The sequence below is a fragment of the Hibiscus syriacus genome, unplaced genomic scaffold, assembly GCF_006381635.1.
Source record: "Hibiscus syriacus cultivar Baekdansim isolate YM2019G1 unplaced genomic scaffold, ASM638163v2 tig00111403_pilon, whole genome shotgun sequence".
Taxonomy (NCBI): Eukaryota; Viridiplantae; Streptophyta; class Magnoliopsida; order Malvales; family Malvaceae; genus Hibiscus; species Hibiscus syriacus.
In genome coordinates, this window is record NW_024063083.1 from 200,211 (window position 1) to 214,567 (window position 14,357).

General features: G+C 34.1%; 2 protein-coding genes and 1 pseudogene across 2 annotated transcripts; 2 read left to right on the forward strand and 1 right to left on the reverse strand.

Moving 5' to 3' along the window:
• On the forward strand, positions 1–4,610 carry LOC120162707 (annotated as a pseudogene).
• Positions 4,611–4,816: 206 nt separating this feature from the next.
• Positions 4,817–5,460, forward strand: LOC120162660 (copper transporter 2-like). Its single transcript, XM_039172768.1, has one exon. The coding sequence runs from the start codon at positions 4,962–4,964 to the stop codon at positions 5,388–5,390; it is 429 nt and encodes a 142-aa protein (XP_039028699.1). The 5' UTR covers positions 4,817–4,961; the 3' UTR covers positions 5,391–5,460.
• Positions 5,461–6,700: 1,240 nt separating this feature from the next.
• Positions 6,701–8,207, reverse strand: LOC120162659. The gene is made up of 5 exons (XM_039172767.1): positions 7,895–8,207; positions 7,546–7,800; positions 7,159–7,447; positions 6,953–7,072; positions 6,701–6,878 (listed from the first exon to the last, which is right to left on the reverse strand). Exons 1-5 carry the CDS (start codon positions 8,180–8,182, stop codon positions 6,784–6,786), a joined length of 1,047 nt encoding a protein of 348 aa, XP_039028698.1. The 5' UTR covers positions 8,183–8,207; the 3' UTR covers positions 6,701–6,783.
• Positions 8,208–14,357: the final 6,150 nt, after the last annotated feature.

Here is a 14,357-nt window from a genome sequence, read left to right on the forward strand (position 1 = left end):
ATGGAGAATCTAAAGCCTCAATCACCCCATGTAGTCTTCTAGCCCTTCCCGGCGCTGGGACACATAAAACCCATGCTCAAACTAGCAGAGCTTCTCAGCAATGCCGGTTTCCTAGTCACCTTCATCAACACCCACACATCCACCACCGTCTCCTCCCTTCCATCGACACCAACGCCTTCCACCGCCGCTTCCCTAACTTCCACTTCTTGTCCGTCCCCGACGATCTCCCCCCTCTCCATCTACGCAACTTCTTAGATATATTCCCATCTATCAGATCCGCCATCGTCGCTGCACTCCGTCAGCTGTTGGTTTCTGATCTCAACCGCACAACCACCTGCATTATAGCAGGTGGGATCATGTCTTCTTCTGCCGTAACTGCCGGTGACGAATTTGGGATCCCTGTTTTAACGTTCCGCACGTTCAGTGCTTGCTACACCTGGACTTACTTTCATTTGTCGAAATTCGTTGAAGAAGGGGAAGTTCCACTGCAAGGTTAGCTTATTGACTTTTAATCGATGAATATTATACAGATTTTGCTTCTTTTACTCAGATACATATGTGTATTGTTTTTGCAGGTACAGACATGGACAAGCTGCTGACTTGCACTCCAGGCTTGGAAAATGCTTTAAGGCGTTGAGATCTTCCGGGAATTTGCAGGTACGGGCGTTGACTAAACAAGAACCGATCAAATTATTTCAGTTAGACTGATTTATTCATAATAAACTTTGTTTTGCTTAACGAATGCAATTAATTAGATTAATGGAAGTCCGATTGGTCTATTGCCCGAAATCGAATCGCCCGATTCATTGTACTATTTGCAGGGTTGAGAGAGCTCAGTATCCAATATTGGAATTCTTTATCAACGAGGCCACGGCCATGCTGCGAGCATCTGCTCTCATACTAAACACCTTCCATGAACTCGAAGCTCCCGTTATTTCTAAACTCAGCTCCTTGTTCTCCAAAATCTACAATATCGGCCCTTTGCATGCCCTCTCTAATGTCCGTATCAACGACGACCCATCCCCTCACTATAAAAATTTTTGATTGTTTCAATAAAATTATTTATTATTAAAAATATTAAATTTGTCACGATATATTTATTTTAACTAATTTTATTTTTTATTATGTTTGTTAGAATAATCTTGTCATGTAAAGTTTATTGTGACATTGTGTTTGTTATCATTATATAGTATTTATTTAAACAATAAAATTTCGTAATTATAATTAACTTATCATAATAAAATATTTGTCATTATCAATTAATTATTTTGTCACGAGAAATATATTTTGTCATAACTAACTTATATTTAAATATCAAATATAAATTGTACAAAAAATCAAATATAAAAGGTTTTTGTGACGAAAATATATAAGGCACCAATAATTATTTTGTCGCAGTAACTATTTTTTCACTAAATGTAACTTACAAAGATAAAATATTTGTTAAAATAAAATAATTATTTCATCACAAAAAGTAACTTTTGTCACAAATAACTTAAATTATAACTACAAATATAATTTGTCACAACAATGTGAATATAATTATTTTTTGTGATAATATTTTTTGTAATAATTATTAACACTTATAGTTATAAAATATGTCACTAAATGAATTTTTTGATGCAAAAAATTATGGAGAGAAATCTTTGTGATAATATATTTTGTCACTATAATTAAAACATATAACGACAAACACTATTTTTTACTAAAAACTTGAATCTCATTATTTGTTGTGACAACTTTTTTTGTAACATTAATTATAGCTTATAGTTACAAATCGTGTCACTATATGATTTTATTTTTGTACCAATAATTGGAGATAATCATTTGTGACTATACATTTTATCACTATAATTAAAATATATAATCACAAACAAAATTTGTCACAACAAATCTAAATCTCATTATTTGTTGTGACATTTTTTTCTGTTATATTTACTAAAACTTTTAGTTACAAAATTTGTCACAATATGCCTTCAATTTGACGTCAAAAAATTAGAGAGAAATATTTATGATAAAAATTCGTAATAAAATTTATTTTGTTACTATATGTTACACATGTTTATTAATTGTGATAAATTATTATGACGATTTTAGTTTTTGTCATAATTGTACATCTTTTTTCAATTTAATGTAATAATTATTTTTTATCATCAAAAAATTATTAATAGTGACAAAATTAATTTTAATAATTAAATTTATCACAATACTATAAATTTCTTGTAGTGCTTTAGCATCATCAACATACGTTTTTCCCAAAAAATCACCGTTGAACAGTACATTTCCCGATCAGGCACCCGTCAGACTATATTTTTCGATCTAACACCTATTGCAGTATAGCGCGTCCCAGGGGGCGCGCTTTATCATACGTGGCGTAAAGCGCACCCCCTGGGGCGCGCTATACCTGATTTGTAATAAACCCGGGTGTTAGTTTTGTAAATATTTTTAAACTGGTGCCTAATATGTAATTAATTTCTGTTATGGTGATATTTGTAATTTTTTAAAAATATCAAAAAAATATTATTCACTTTTTTAAAAATAAATAAATATTAAATTTTAATTTTATTAAAAATGAATAAACATTATTAACTATTGTTAAAAAAATAATAATTAATGAATAATAATTCATTTGATCTCTCAAGTGTAATTAAAAGTTTATTTTAATATTTTTTTATATTTTTAAACAATTAATTTTAAAATATTGTATTTTCAAGACCTAAAGTCAAGTTTATGATTGTTAAACAGTCGTAGGTGTGGAAAGCTACAGGGATCGAATGAAAATTCGATCGTACAAAGTTAATAACTCAAAATTGTCTAACTGCTGTCTAAATATCAACTTAATTGTACCACGAATAAACATTCGATCAAAGAGTTGATCTTTTCTGCTCAATCTTCACAAAAACTGTTTTGTCTCATCATTTTCTCCCGCGTATGAACTCCTTTTTTTTATAACATTCATGCAAAAGAATATATGTATTAATAATATTTATAATGTTTATTCATTTTTAATAAAATTAAAATTTAATATTTATTTTATATTTTTTAAAATTAATATTATAAATAATATTTTAAATAAAGAGGTGATATTTTTTAGCTTTACATTATATTTTTATTGAATTTTATTCATTTTTAATTCATTTTATTGCATTTTTATTTATTTTATATTTTTTATAATTAATATTATAAATAATATTTTAAATAAAGAAATAATAATTTTTAAGTTTGATTTGTTTGCAACAGTCAATCAAACAAAAATGGCAAAACAAAAGTGATTAGCATTGAATTAAAAAGCACAGCTTGCAAGGTAACTCTGACTCCCTGCATTGGCAGTGACAGTGCCAACCACAAATAAACAAAAGCAAAGACTCAACTGAATTCTCCAAATAATGCAAAGGATCATAGCAACGTTTTAAGGCTGTTAAATTGTGTTATTAATTCATATATTTATATATAAAATATAAATTTAATTAATTATATTTAATTAAATTGTATAACTTTTCCATAATTATTATGTGGAAATAACAAGTTAACTTTTCTGTAATAATATCAATATATTTCTAAATAAAAAAAATTAAAGCTAAACAAAAAGGATAATTAAAATCGAATAATAAATTGTGGGGTAATACATTGTAATTGAATTCGTCAGAGTAGGGTAAATGTAATTTAAATCTGGCAGCGGAAGAGACAAAAGAAATACAGTAAAAACGTGTGGAGCCACCAAAGATTACTTAGAGAATTGCTTGTCTAAAGCTCCTGGTTTGTTTTGAAATTGATATTTTTACACAAATATAATCATAACAGAAATTAATTATATATTAGGTACCAATTTAAAATTATTTATAAAACTAACACCTGAATTTATTACAAATTAGATAAATTAAAAAATATAGTATGACGAATGCCTAATCAGAAAATATATTATTCAACGGTAATTTTTTTTGGAAAAAAACGCCTCGTCAACAACAACAACGAGTATACTATGGAAAGAGAACAAAGATTGCATCACTTGGCTCGATTCCCAACCATCGAAATCAGTCGTCTTCGTTAGCTTTGGGAGCATAGCGAGCTTCACGCATGATCAAATACTCGAGTTCTGGCATGGCTTGGTCGACAATGGGAAACCATTTCTAATGGTCATACGACCCGACTTGATCATTGGAGAAGATAGTGGTAATTCGGGTCAACTCTTGACGGACCTTCAAGAAAGGACCAAAGGTAAAGGATTGATAGTGAGTTGGGCACCTCAAGAAAAGGTGTTGACTCACCGAGCCGTCAGCGGGTTCTTGACTCACGCCGGCTGGAACTCGATCTTGGAAAGTACACATGCGGGAGTGCCGGTGATTTGTTATCCTGTAATAGCGGACCAACAGGTGAACAGCAGGTTCGTGAGTGAGGTTTGGAGAGTGGCTTTGGACATAAAAGATAGATGTGAGAGAAGAGTGGTGGAGAAAATGGTGAGGGATTTGATGGAAGTTAAGAGAGATGAAATCATGAAGGTGATGGATGGAGTTGCAGAGCAAGCTCGGAAGAGTGTTGAAGAAGGTGGTTCTTCTAATCGGAACCTGGAGTTACTGGTTGAAGACATAAGGTCAATGACTACTTTGATTTAACTGCACATTACCCGAAATGGACAAACTTCACATCCCACTCAAACAACAACGTCCGGAGAGAGGATCAAAGATGCTTCCTTTACCCGATCCCTTCATCTTTTCTTTTATTTTTTTTTACTAAGAAAAATATTATCAGAAACAAACAAAATTTGGGAAAATGAATAAGGGTATCATGTGATAAAATTATGTCTTAATTCCTAATTGGTTGTCATCATCTCCAATGCGTAAATTTCGTCGTTACTTCCTGCTTTGTTTATTTAAAAACATCTTCTCCAAGAAAACTCACCTCCGGCAATTGTTCAATTTTCTAGAGCTTTTCTCCCTTCTCAACTCACAAAATCTCTTGTCGGCATGGACATGCCTATGTCGAATAATAGCATGAACTCGATGAACATGCAAATGAGCTTCTATTGGGGTAAAGATGTAACGGTTCTCTTCTCAGGGTGGCCGGAAAGCAACAAAGGCATGTACGTATTGGCCCTCTTCTTCGTTTTGTTTCTAGGAGCCGCCGTTGAGATTCTGGCCATGCTGCCGGCTGCATTTAAACCTGGGACCACCAAACCCATCCATGGAGCTGTCATTCAGACAGGCGTTCACGTTGTTCGGATGTGCTTTGCTTACATGGTTATGCTCTCTGTTATGTCCTACAATGTTGGGATCTTCATAGCTGCAATTCTTGGCCATGGTGTTGGGTTCTTTGTCGTCAAGTTTCGTGGTTTGGCTACGGAAACCGGGCAGCACGAGGACTTGCCTCGCAATGGTGTCGCTTTTAAAATTTGATGGTATTTAATGCGTCAATCCGTTTCAATAATAATGATAATAATTCTCTTGATATTAACAGAGATTTAGAATTCTAGTAACCCTCGTTTCCATATAAAAATATTATATTTTAGATCTCATATTGTCGTAAATTGTTTTATAAGAAAATTAGAAAATATTATAAATAGATATTATATTATAATTGTTTTAAATATTTAAAAAATTATTGTCAAAATATAGGCCTTAGATTTCGTACAGGCCAATTCCAGTAAATTGGTGTTTATAGCCCAACCAGCCTTATAAGAGTGATAACCACTTAAAACTCATGGAGTATGAGAATTGGAGAACAAACTTTACTTTTTATCTTCTTTTTTTAATCTTTTGAATTATGTGCACCCAAGTTTGCAATCAACTTTACTTTTGGATTTGGTTGATGTTAGAACTTGTTATCTTCTATTTTTAAGTTTTCGTAATTATTAGCTCATAGAGCATGCGGATTTTGGAAAACGAACATAAATAACTTGGGTCATATCTAAACTCTTGAACTTTAAAACTTAGAAAATAATGCTCCATTGATGTCAAATCATATATATTCAGCCCTATGTTTTATATCAAATTCCAGCTGGAACTTGCCAGTATTCATGAGCACCACAAATTGATCCTTCACACCCAACAAGCAAGTGCTAGGGTTGAGTCCCATCACCACTGGCTATAGTGCCATAACCCACCCCTTTGCTAATGTAATACATAAGACTTCAAAAATTGATCGAGTGGCTATCTAAATCGATAGCTTCCCAAACAATAGGATTGATTCAAATCATAAATAATTTAATATCATTTAAATAAAATTTCAAGTTTATGTGTAAAATTTATATTAAAAGATTCATCTATTAAAATTAAATATACAACACGAGTGATCTGAATTAGTTAAAATGAAGCTTTAAAATTAAGAGAATAAAAAAACGAACGTTTCTTAAAAATTTTAAATTAACGTAAAATTCTATATCCGTTATTGTCAGAAAAATGGGGGGAGATGGCTCAAAATCAATTTCATTTAATTTCAAGTTCTCCCAATAAAGAATAATGGATTAGGGAAAGGTGGCAAAAGAGTAACCCCACTTTATCTCATTAGGATTTCAATTTGAACAAAATGCAAAGCTTATTATTATCATTATCCCAAATCCCACAGCATACAGAAGTCACAAAAGAGTAATAAACCCGGCCAAACCAAATTAACAAAAAAGCTGCTGCCTTGCCCTAATGAAACTATAAAACTCCTTTAATTTCACCTAAAAATCCAATTCTCATTTTCCTAATAACCATATTTTATATCTTAAACCTATAAATACCCTCTAAACTACTATTTTCCCCCCACTAAACTACCCACATGCACTTTTTTAAAAGTTCTAAACTATCAATATGTCCATTCTTGAGGTAACCGAATCTCATGGCTGATTCCTTCTTGTTCTCTGAACTTATTCCCACCACTTCTAAGCCTCGAACCAGCACCTACAATAGTCATAAACCAAACAAACTCAGCAGCAATTCACAAACCATTATATAAAATCAGGAAGTTCTTTTACCACTATCAGTAGTGACGCTCGCTTTAAACCGAGAGCGAAGGTGGGGTTGAGCGTTAATCTCATCGAGATTCAAGTTCAAAGCGTCAACCACTCGAGCTGGAAGCAAAACAGTAGGACAAACTGCAAAGAAAAAGAGAAGAAAGTCAGATTTAGGAAAAACAAAGACAGCAATTAGCAAAGAAAAAGAAAAAAAAACAGTTATGGACCTTGCTTCTTGCGGGGTTCAGCCGTACCATTACGGCGAGGCAAGAAAACACCAGTTCCAGCACATTCCCTTTTGCCAGTCGAGCTGTCCAAGAAAACAGCTCGCATACCCGACTCCTTTGGAGGCTGGGGTTGTTGCTGCTGCAGAGGGGGCCATGCAGAAGGGAACAAACCCGGAGGCCTATTAGTATTGTTTTGATGGACCAAATGCTGCTGATGGCGCTGCTTCTTTCCTCCCCAAACTCCTGGGTTATTTTGTTTCATTAGCTGGTTTTGCTGCACTTGCTGAAACTGAAAGGACAATAAAAAGAGCCAATTTAAGAGCCTGCAGAGGGAAATTTTCAGGAAAGAAAAAAGGTATTTTTAGCTATGTCTTTAAAGGTTTTTACTTGAGTGGCCCGCAATGAAAGAGATTTGTGACGGTTTGGCGAGGGTTTTTTGGCTGGTGGACCTAGGAGGCCCTTGTTATTGAACCCGCCGTATGGTTCTTCATTCATCCGTACCATCGCAGCTTCCTCTGCCGCCGAACAAAACAGAGCCCATGTTCCCGACGGTGATGAAACTCGAGATTGACAGCTTGAGCTTCCATGGCTGGACCTAAACGCAAATAGGCTCGATTCGGGAGAACTGCAAAATACCCAATCCTAAAAAATGGTAGCAAAAATAACGAAACAGTAATAAGAAATAATCATCAATCGAAAACCTATTGCAGAATCGAATGTTTAAGTATAAACAGACCTTGGAGTTTTTAGAGGCAAACGCCGGGTGGTTACCGCCAAAATCATCTTCAAGAGTATAGCGAGCCATTTGACGAGTTAACCCAACGAGGTAATCCTCTTCGTCACTGTCTGTCTCGGTAGAACCCACCACGAACTCAACTGGAGAACTAAGATCCGACGGCAACCCGAGGGGAAACAAGTCCTTGGGAGGACTGTCGTTAACTTCAACCTTCTCCAGAAACAAGTCATCGTCAGCTAAAAACCGAGGCGGAAGCCTAAACTCACCGTCGTCCAAAACATCCGCCATGAGCGAAGAAAGAAAAAAGAAGGTGCCTTCGATGTTATGAGAAACGGATGGTTTGGTTCAGAGATTTAAAAACAAAGCAGTTGCACCTTGCACCACTGATTCTTAATATCCTTATAAATTCTGAATCCTAAAACCGCAGGTGTATAAATATAGAAGTAACTGTAACAACGAAGAATAGATTTTGCGAGTATGGGGTTAGAAAAGGCAAAAAAAAAAAAATCCAGAGGAGGAGGGCAACAACTAACAAACACGTTGGCTGGCAGTGGCACCTAAGATTTTACAGACTAGGAACGACGTGGTCCACCATTTGGGCTTATGCAGTGTGAGTGGCCCACATTGTTTTCTTTCCATTTTCTTCGGTTTAACTTTAAACTAAAGCCATAATAAAATGTGTAGATTCAAATCCCACATGGAATGTTTTTTTTAAATAAAAAATATATAAGTTCGATTTTAATGTATATATATATATACAAATATAAATAATATGATACTTTTTACATTTGACTCCATATGTAAAATTAAACAAAAATATATAATTTTGTAAAAAGAGTTTTTGTAGTCATATGTGTATAAGGGTAGAATGATAATTGTGTATAATAGGTTGGATTAAGTGAAACAATCACTTACCATAACTGTCACGTGTGAATTATGTTTTCATTCAAATTGAAACGATTCGAAACAATTCGAATATTATCATATGAGAAAATAACTTCAGTGACCAAAAATGCCTTATAATATACGATTTTAACCAACTTTTTTTGGATTTGCCAAAATGACCAACAAAATCGTAATGCGATCGCTAATTCGCAACGCGATCTCAGGTATCGCAAATCAGTTTCCAGATTCGTAACACGAACTTCGACTATGCATTGCGATTTACATATTCGCGTTGCGATAGTCCAAGTTCGTTGCGATAGTCTCCAAGTTCGTTATTGCATTTGTTTCTTAAGAATTTTCTCTAAAAAGATAGTATTCGCGCGGACGTGTCGAAGACACGTATTACCACGACCCGAGACGAGACGAGACCGACGGCGGCGGCGGCGCGCGAGAGTCCTCATTGTTCTCTATCACTCAACAAGGAAGTGGGAAAGCCAAGCCTTAAATACCGTTTCCAATAGTGTTTCCAATACCATGTGGGATTGAAAATTCACTAGCACTTTAAATTATGAAGAAACGGAAGAAATTTTTTGTTTACATTTACAATAAGCCTCTCGTAATCCAAGAACATGCTTTACCAACTTAACAAAACAATTCATCACGATATTGTCTACTCTGCTCGGTATTTCGAGCAAGTAGTAAATGTTTATTATAATTGAACTTAAAGTGTATCCGAAAATACTATTGGGAACAAGTATTGATAATGCTCAATCCCACATAGTATTAGAAACACTATTGGGAATGGTATTTAAGGCTTGGCTTTCCCACTTCCTTGTTGAGTGATAGAGAACAAGGGGGACTCTCGCGCGCAGCCGCCGTCGCCGTCAATCTCGTCTCGACTCGTCTCGTGGTCGTGGTCGTGGTCGTGGTCGTGGTAATACGTGTCTTCGACACGTCCGCGCGAATACTATATTTTTAGAGAAAATTCTTAAGAAATAAATGGAATACCACTAGTCGTTGCGATTTTGGACTATCGCAACGAATTTGGAGACTATCGCAACGAACTTGGAGACTATCGCAACGAACTTGGAGACTATCGCAACGAACTTGGAGACTATCACAACGCACTTGGAGACTATCGCAACGAACTTGGAAAATCGCAACGCGAACTTGGACTATCGCAATGCGAATATGTAAATCGCAATGTGATAGTCGAAGTTCGCGTTGCGAATCTGGAAACTGATTTGCGATACCTGAGATCGCGTTGCGAATTAGCGATCGCATTGCGATTTTGTTGGTCATTTTGGTAAATCCAAAAAAAATTGGTTAAAATCGTATATTATAAGGCATTTTTGATCACTGATGTTATTTTCTCTTATCATATTTATAATTTAGTCTAAACAAAAAAATTATTTAAACTAAAAAATGATTTCAACTTCAAAATTATAAACATAAATAATCGAAAATTAATAAAATAAAAAATAATTTGGATTAATAGTAGTTAAACTTGAAAAAGACAAACTTTAAAATTAGTAATTCAAATTTGAAAGGAGGAAAATCAAAACTAATTTTAATATCAACTTAGCAACCTATATTTTATTTTTTATCTTTTTTGTTAATGATTAGGGGGTGGGTGATAATTAAGGAGTAGTAGTTTAGTAAACACAAGGGGATTGAGGTTAAGCAAAGCAAATGGAGGATGACGTGGAAGTGGAACGAAGTCGGCAATTTTTTAGTTTTAGTTAGAAAAGTGGATTGGGTCAATCCATTTTCTCTCATTCATTGAGGGCGTGTCGTTTTCAAATTTCCCCAATTCTGGTCGTTGGACGGTGCTCCTCTCCTGGATGCAACACCTTCCATTCAACTCTATTCCATAACCCCTTTTCAAATCCACATGCCCATTCGATTTAAAATGTTGTTTAGGTTGGGATCGGGGCACTAGGGACATGCTTACCTGCGGATAGGGACAGCTCACACTATCTACTTGGCCGTTCAGTTAGAGACCGTGCATTTCATGTACCTTCCTCCACCTTCCAGCTCCATGTATGATGTACTCGCGATTATAGCCGTTGGTTTCCTCGCAACAAAAGCTGGATGGAGCTTTCGTGACCTTGCCTTGTAAGGGAAGCGCTTCATGATAAAGTTATCTATTAAAGTCGACAAGTCGGCGTGACAGACATGAACTCGTTTTGTTCCCATAGTTCCCCCATAAAAATGAACAAAATTTCACCAAATAATTTAACTTTCACGCCTTAAGGATAATCGAAAAACATTGTTTTTATTATTATTATTATTATTATTATTATTATTATTATTATTATTATTATTATTATTATTATTATTTATCGACATCGTTATTCGTCCGGGCGGGGAAAAATCGATACCGACTCGAGGTTTTCTTTTTGAAAATCGTTTAAAAATGTGAGGAGTCGCTACCAATTATTTAAGGTGAGATTGGAACACCTTAAAAACCGGATGATTTTAATAAAACATTTCATTTTAATAAAATACCGAGCTTTAGGTCTGCGAAAAATCCAAAAATCATGTTCATGAGTCAGTTACGCGTGGGGAAGGATTAGCACCCCCACAAGCGTCCAAAAATTGGTACCTAGTTGATTATCGTATATTTAAAATTAGAAATTTTGAGTTCGATCTTTATTTAATTTAAAAATCATTAAAGATACAAAGTTTGAAAATGATATTCGTTTATTGAGATCGATAACATTCGCCCCCGAGCGTAAATGCGGGAGATCAGTTATTGTGTCTAATAACCGAACATTGCCTCGTTTTTTTTAAAACATGACATGGTTTTGAAAAGGATGTCGACTTATTTAGGGAATTACCAGTAGTCACCCCTGAGCGTGATCGCGGGAGATATACTATTAATTCCTTAATAAGTGAACAGTGCCTTAGATTTATAAAAATAATACGATCAAACAAAATTTTATTTAATCCTAATTATACTAAAAATAAATTAAGGTTCTTTTCTAACCTACGGTGTCAAATTATGAAAATTAAAGAATATAAGGGCTTAAATCTAAAATATAGGCTCTAATATTAATCCTATTTAATTTTAATTAATTATTGAATCGAATAACTAAGATGGTCCCTCGAGCGTTTACGCGAAGGCCGACTCAAATTATCCCCTAAATTAAAATACTAGTTTAAAATCTAAAATAAAATGGAGGCTCTATTTAACCTATTTAATTATGTCAATATTTAAAGTCTAATTGAAGTTCGGGAACTAAAAAATCAGAGAACTAAAATAACGGGCTCTAAAAGATTTAAAAATCTAAAGACCTAAATTGAACGTTTTTAAAGTTAAGGGATTAACCTACTTATTAAACTAAATTTTTTAGAAAATATTAATCATTAATTAATTTTAATCGAACAATTGATTCGAGTATTCGGGGGTATAATGCGAAAACTCGACTCAAAAACTCAACTCGAATTGCCCCCTAATTAAACTACATTGTCATCCTAATTTCTGATTTTGATTCGAATATTAATCCTACCTAAAAATAAAATTACAAAATAAATTAAATAAATACTAAAATTAAACAAAATAATAAAAATTACAAATAATAAAGAAAATTAAAATACAAAGATCTAAATATAATAAAATTTAAATATAATAACTAAATTGCGAGAAAATAAAAGAAAGTAACTCAATAAAAAGTAAACATGGATCAAAATGCAAGAAAATAAAATTCAGTAACTACATTAAGACTAATAAGTTCTAAATCGAAATAAAATAAAATTACATGCCAAAATAAAAAATATATAGAAATAAAAGATGCAGTGACCAAAGTGTAAAAACTCTCTAAAATTAAAGGTACTGAAACAGTAAATTTACCAGAAAAATAAAGCATGCATAGAGAAATGGTTAAACATCAATTTCGGTCCTTACAGTGACTAAAATGTAAAAAAAAAAAGGAAAGTTGGAGGCATTTAAGATGTAATTTTACCATTAATCTAGCTTATATATATTAACCTTTACTCTTTTTTGTTTCATTTTTACCCAAAACGCAAAAAAAAAAAAAGGAAAGAGCTCTTGAGAGCTCTCTCAACCATTGCACCGCCGACAAACTTGCTCAACCCCAACCACCGACCGGTCGCCACTCCGACCTCCGTACACGATGACTGGAAATTCTAAAATCGACTCAAATCTCCCCGAAACAATAGATCTACCCATTAGGAACCCTCATTGAGACTAAAACCACCAAATAAAACTAAAAACACTCCGAAATCGCTCGGTTTTCCCGGATTTCGGCGACCTCTGATGAGGCCCCCTTTGGTTTAAGTAAGCCTCGATTCCTACTTCTTTTATTTTCTTACTATAAAATACATATTATTTATGCTTTTTATTATTCTGAAATTAAACGAAAAAAATCAAATATTATTGTTATTTCGAAATAAAAAAAATTGAACGTTGTTGTTTCGAAATAAAGTATAAAAACTAAAAAACCACTACCTTGCAAAACTGCTTTGTATTTCTATTGGAAACAAAAAAAAAGCGATCCCTTCATATTATTTTTCTTGGCTTTTATAGCCAAATGTTTACATAATATAATCATAAAATATTACAAATGTTTCGGTGATTTTCCGCATGTCTCTGCAGGAATCAAGGGATGGTGGGAGCAGGTGAAGTGGGTAAACTGCATTTGACTTCTGATTTGAAAATTGGGGATTACAACTGCCCCTCTTTGCTTGTTGCTGTGAAACAGGAATAGAACAAAGACATAAAGCACCAATTTTCATCTGTTTGGTCCATCACTGAAATTTTGAGTTCCAATTTCTTTTGATCGGACGAGTTCTTCTCATTATGAACTCTTCATTGGAGATGTCAATCTACTTCCTTATGTGATGAATTAAAATGTCGATCCAGCTCCTCATGTGATAGATTAAGATGTCGATCCATCTCTTTCTGTAATGGATTTAAAATGTCGATCCACCTTCTTCTGTGATAGAATCGAGCTAAAAGTTGACGTTGATCCAACTCCTTGTACGATGGATTTGAGCGAAAATAAAAATGTCGATCAACCTCATTCTGTGATGGAATCGAACGAGATATCGATGCTGATCTACCTCCTTCTGTGATAAAATCGATCAAAAAGTTGACGCTGATCCAACTCTTTCTGCGATGGATTTGAGCGAAAATAAAAACGTCTATCCACCTCATTCTGTGATGGAATCGAACGAGATGTCGATGCTGATCTACCTCCTTATGTGATAAAATCGAGCAAGAAGTTGACGCTTATCCAACTCCTTCTGCGATGGATTTGAGCGAAAATAAAAATGTCGATCCACCTCCTTCTATGATGGAATCGAACGAGATGTCGATACTGATCTACCTCCTTATGTGATAGAATCGAGTAAAAAGTTGACGCTAATCCAACTCATTCTGCGATGTATTTGAGCAAAAATAAAAATGTCGATCCACCTCATTCTATGATGGAATCGAACGAGATGTCGATGCCGATCTACCTCCTTCTGTGATAGAATCGAGCAAAATGTTAACATTGATCCAACTCCTTCTATGATGGATTTGAGTGAAAATAAAAATATCGATCAACTT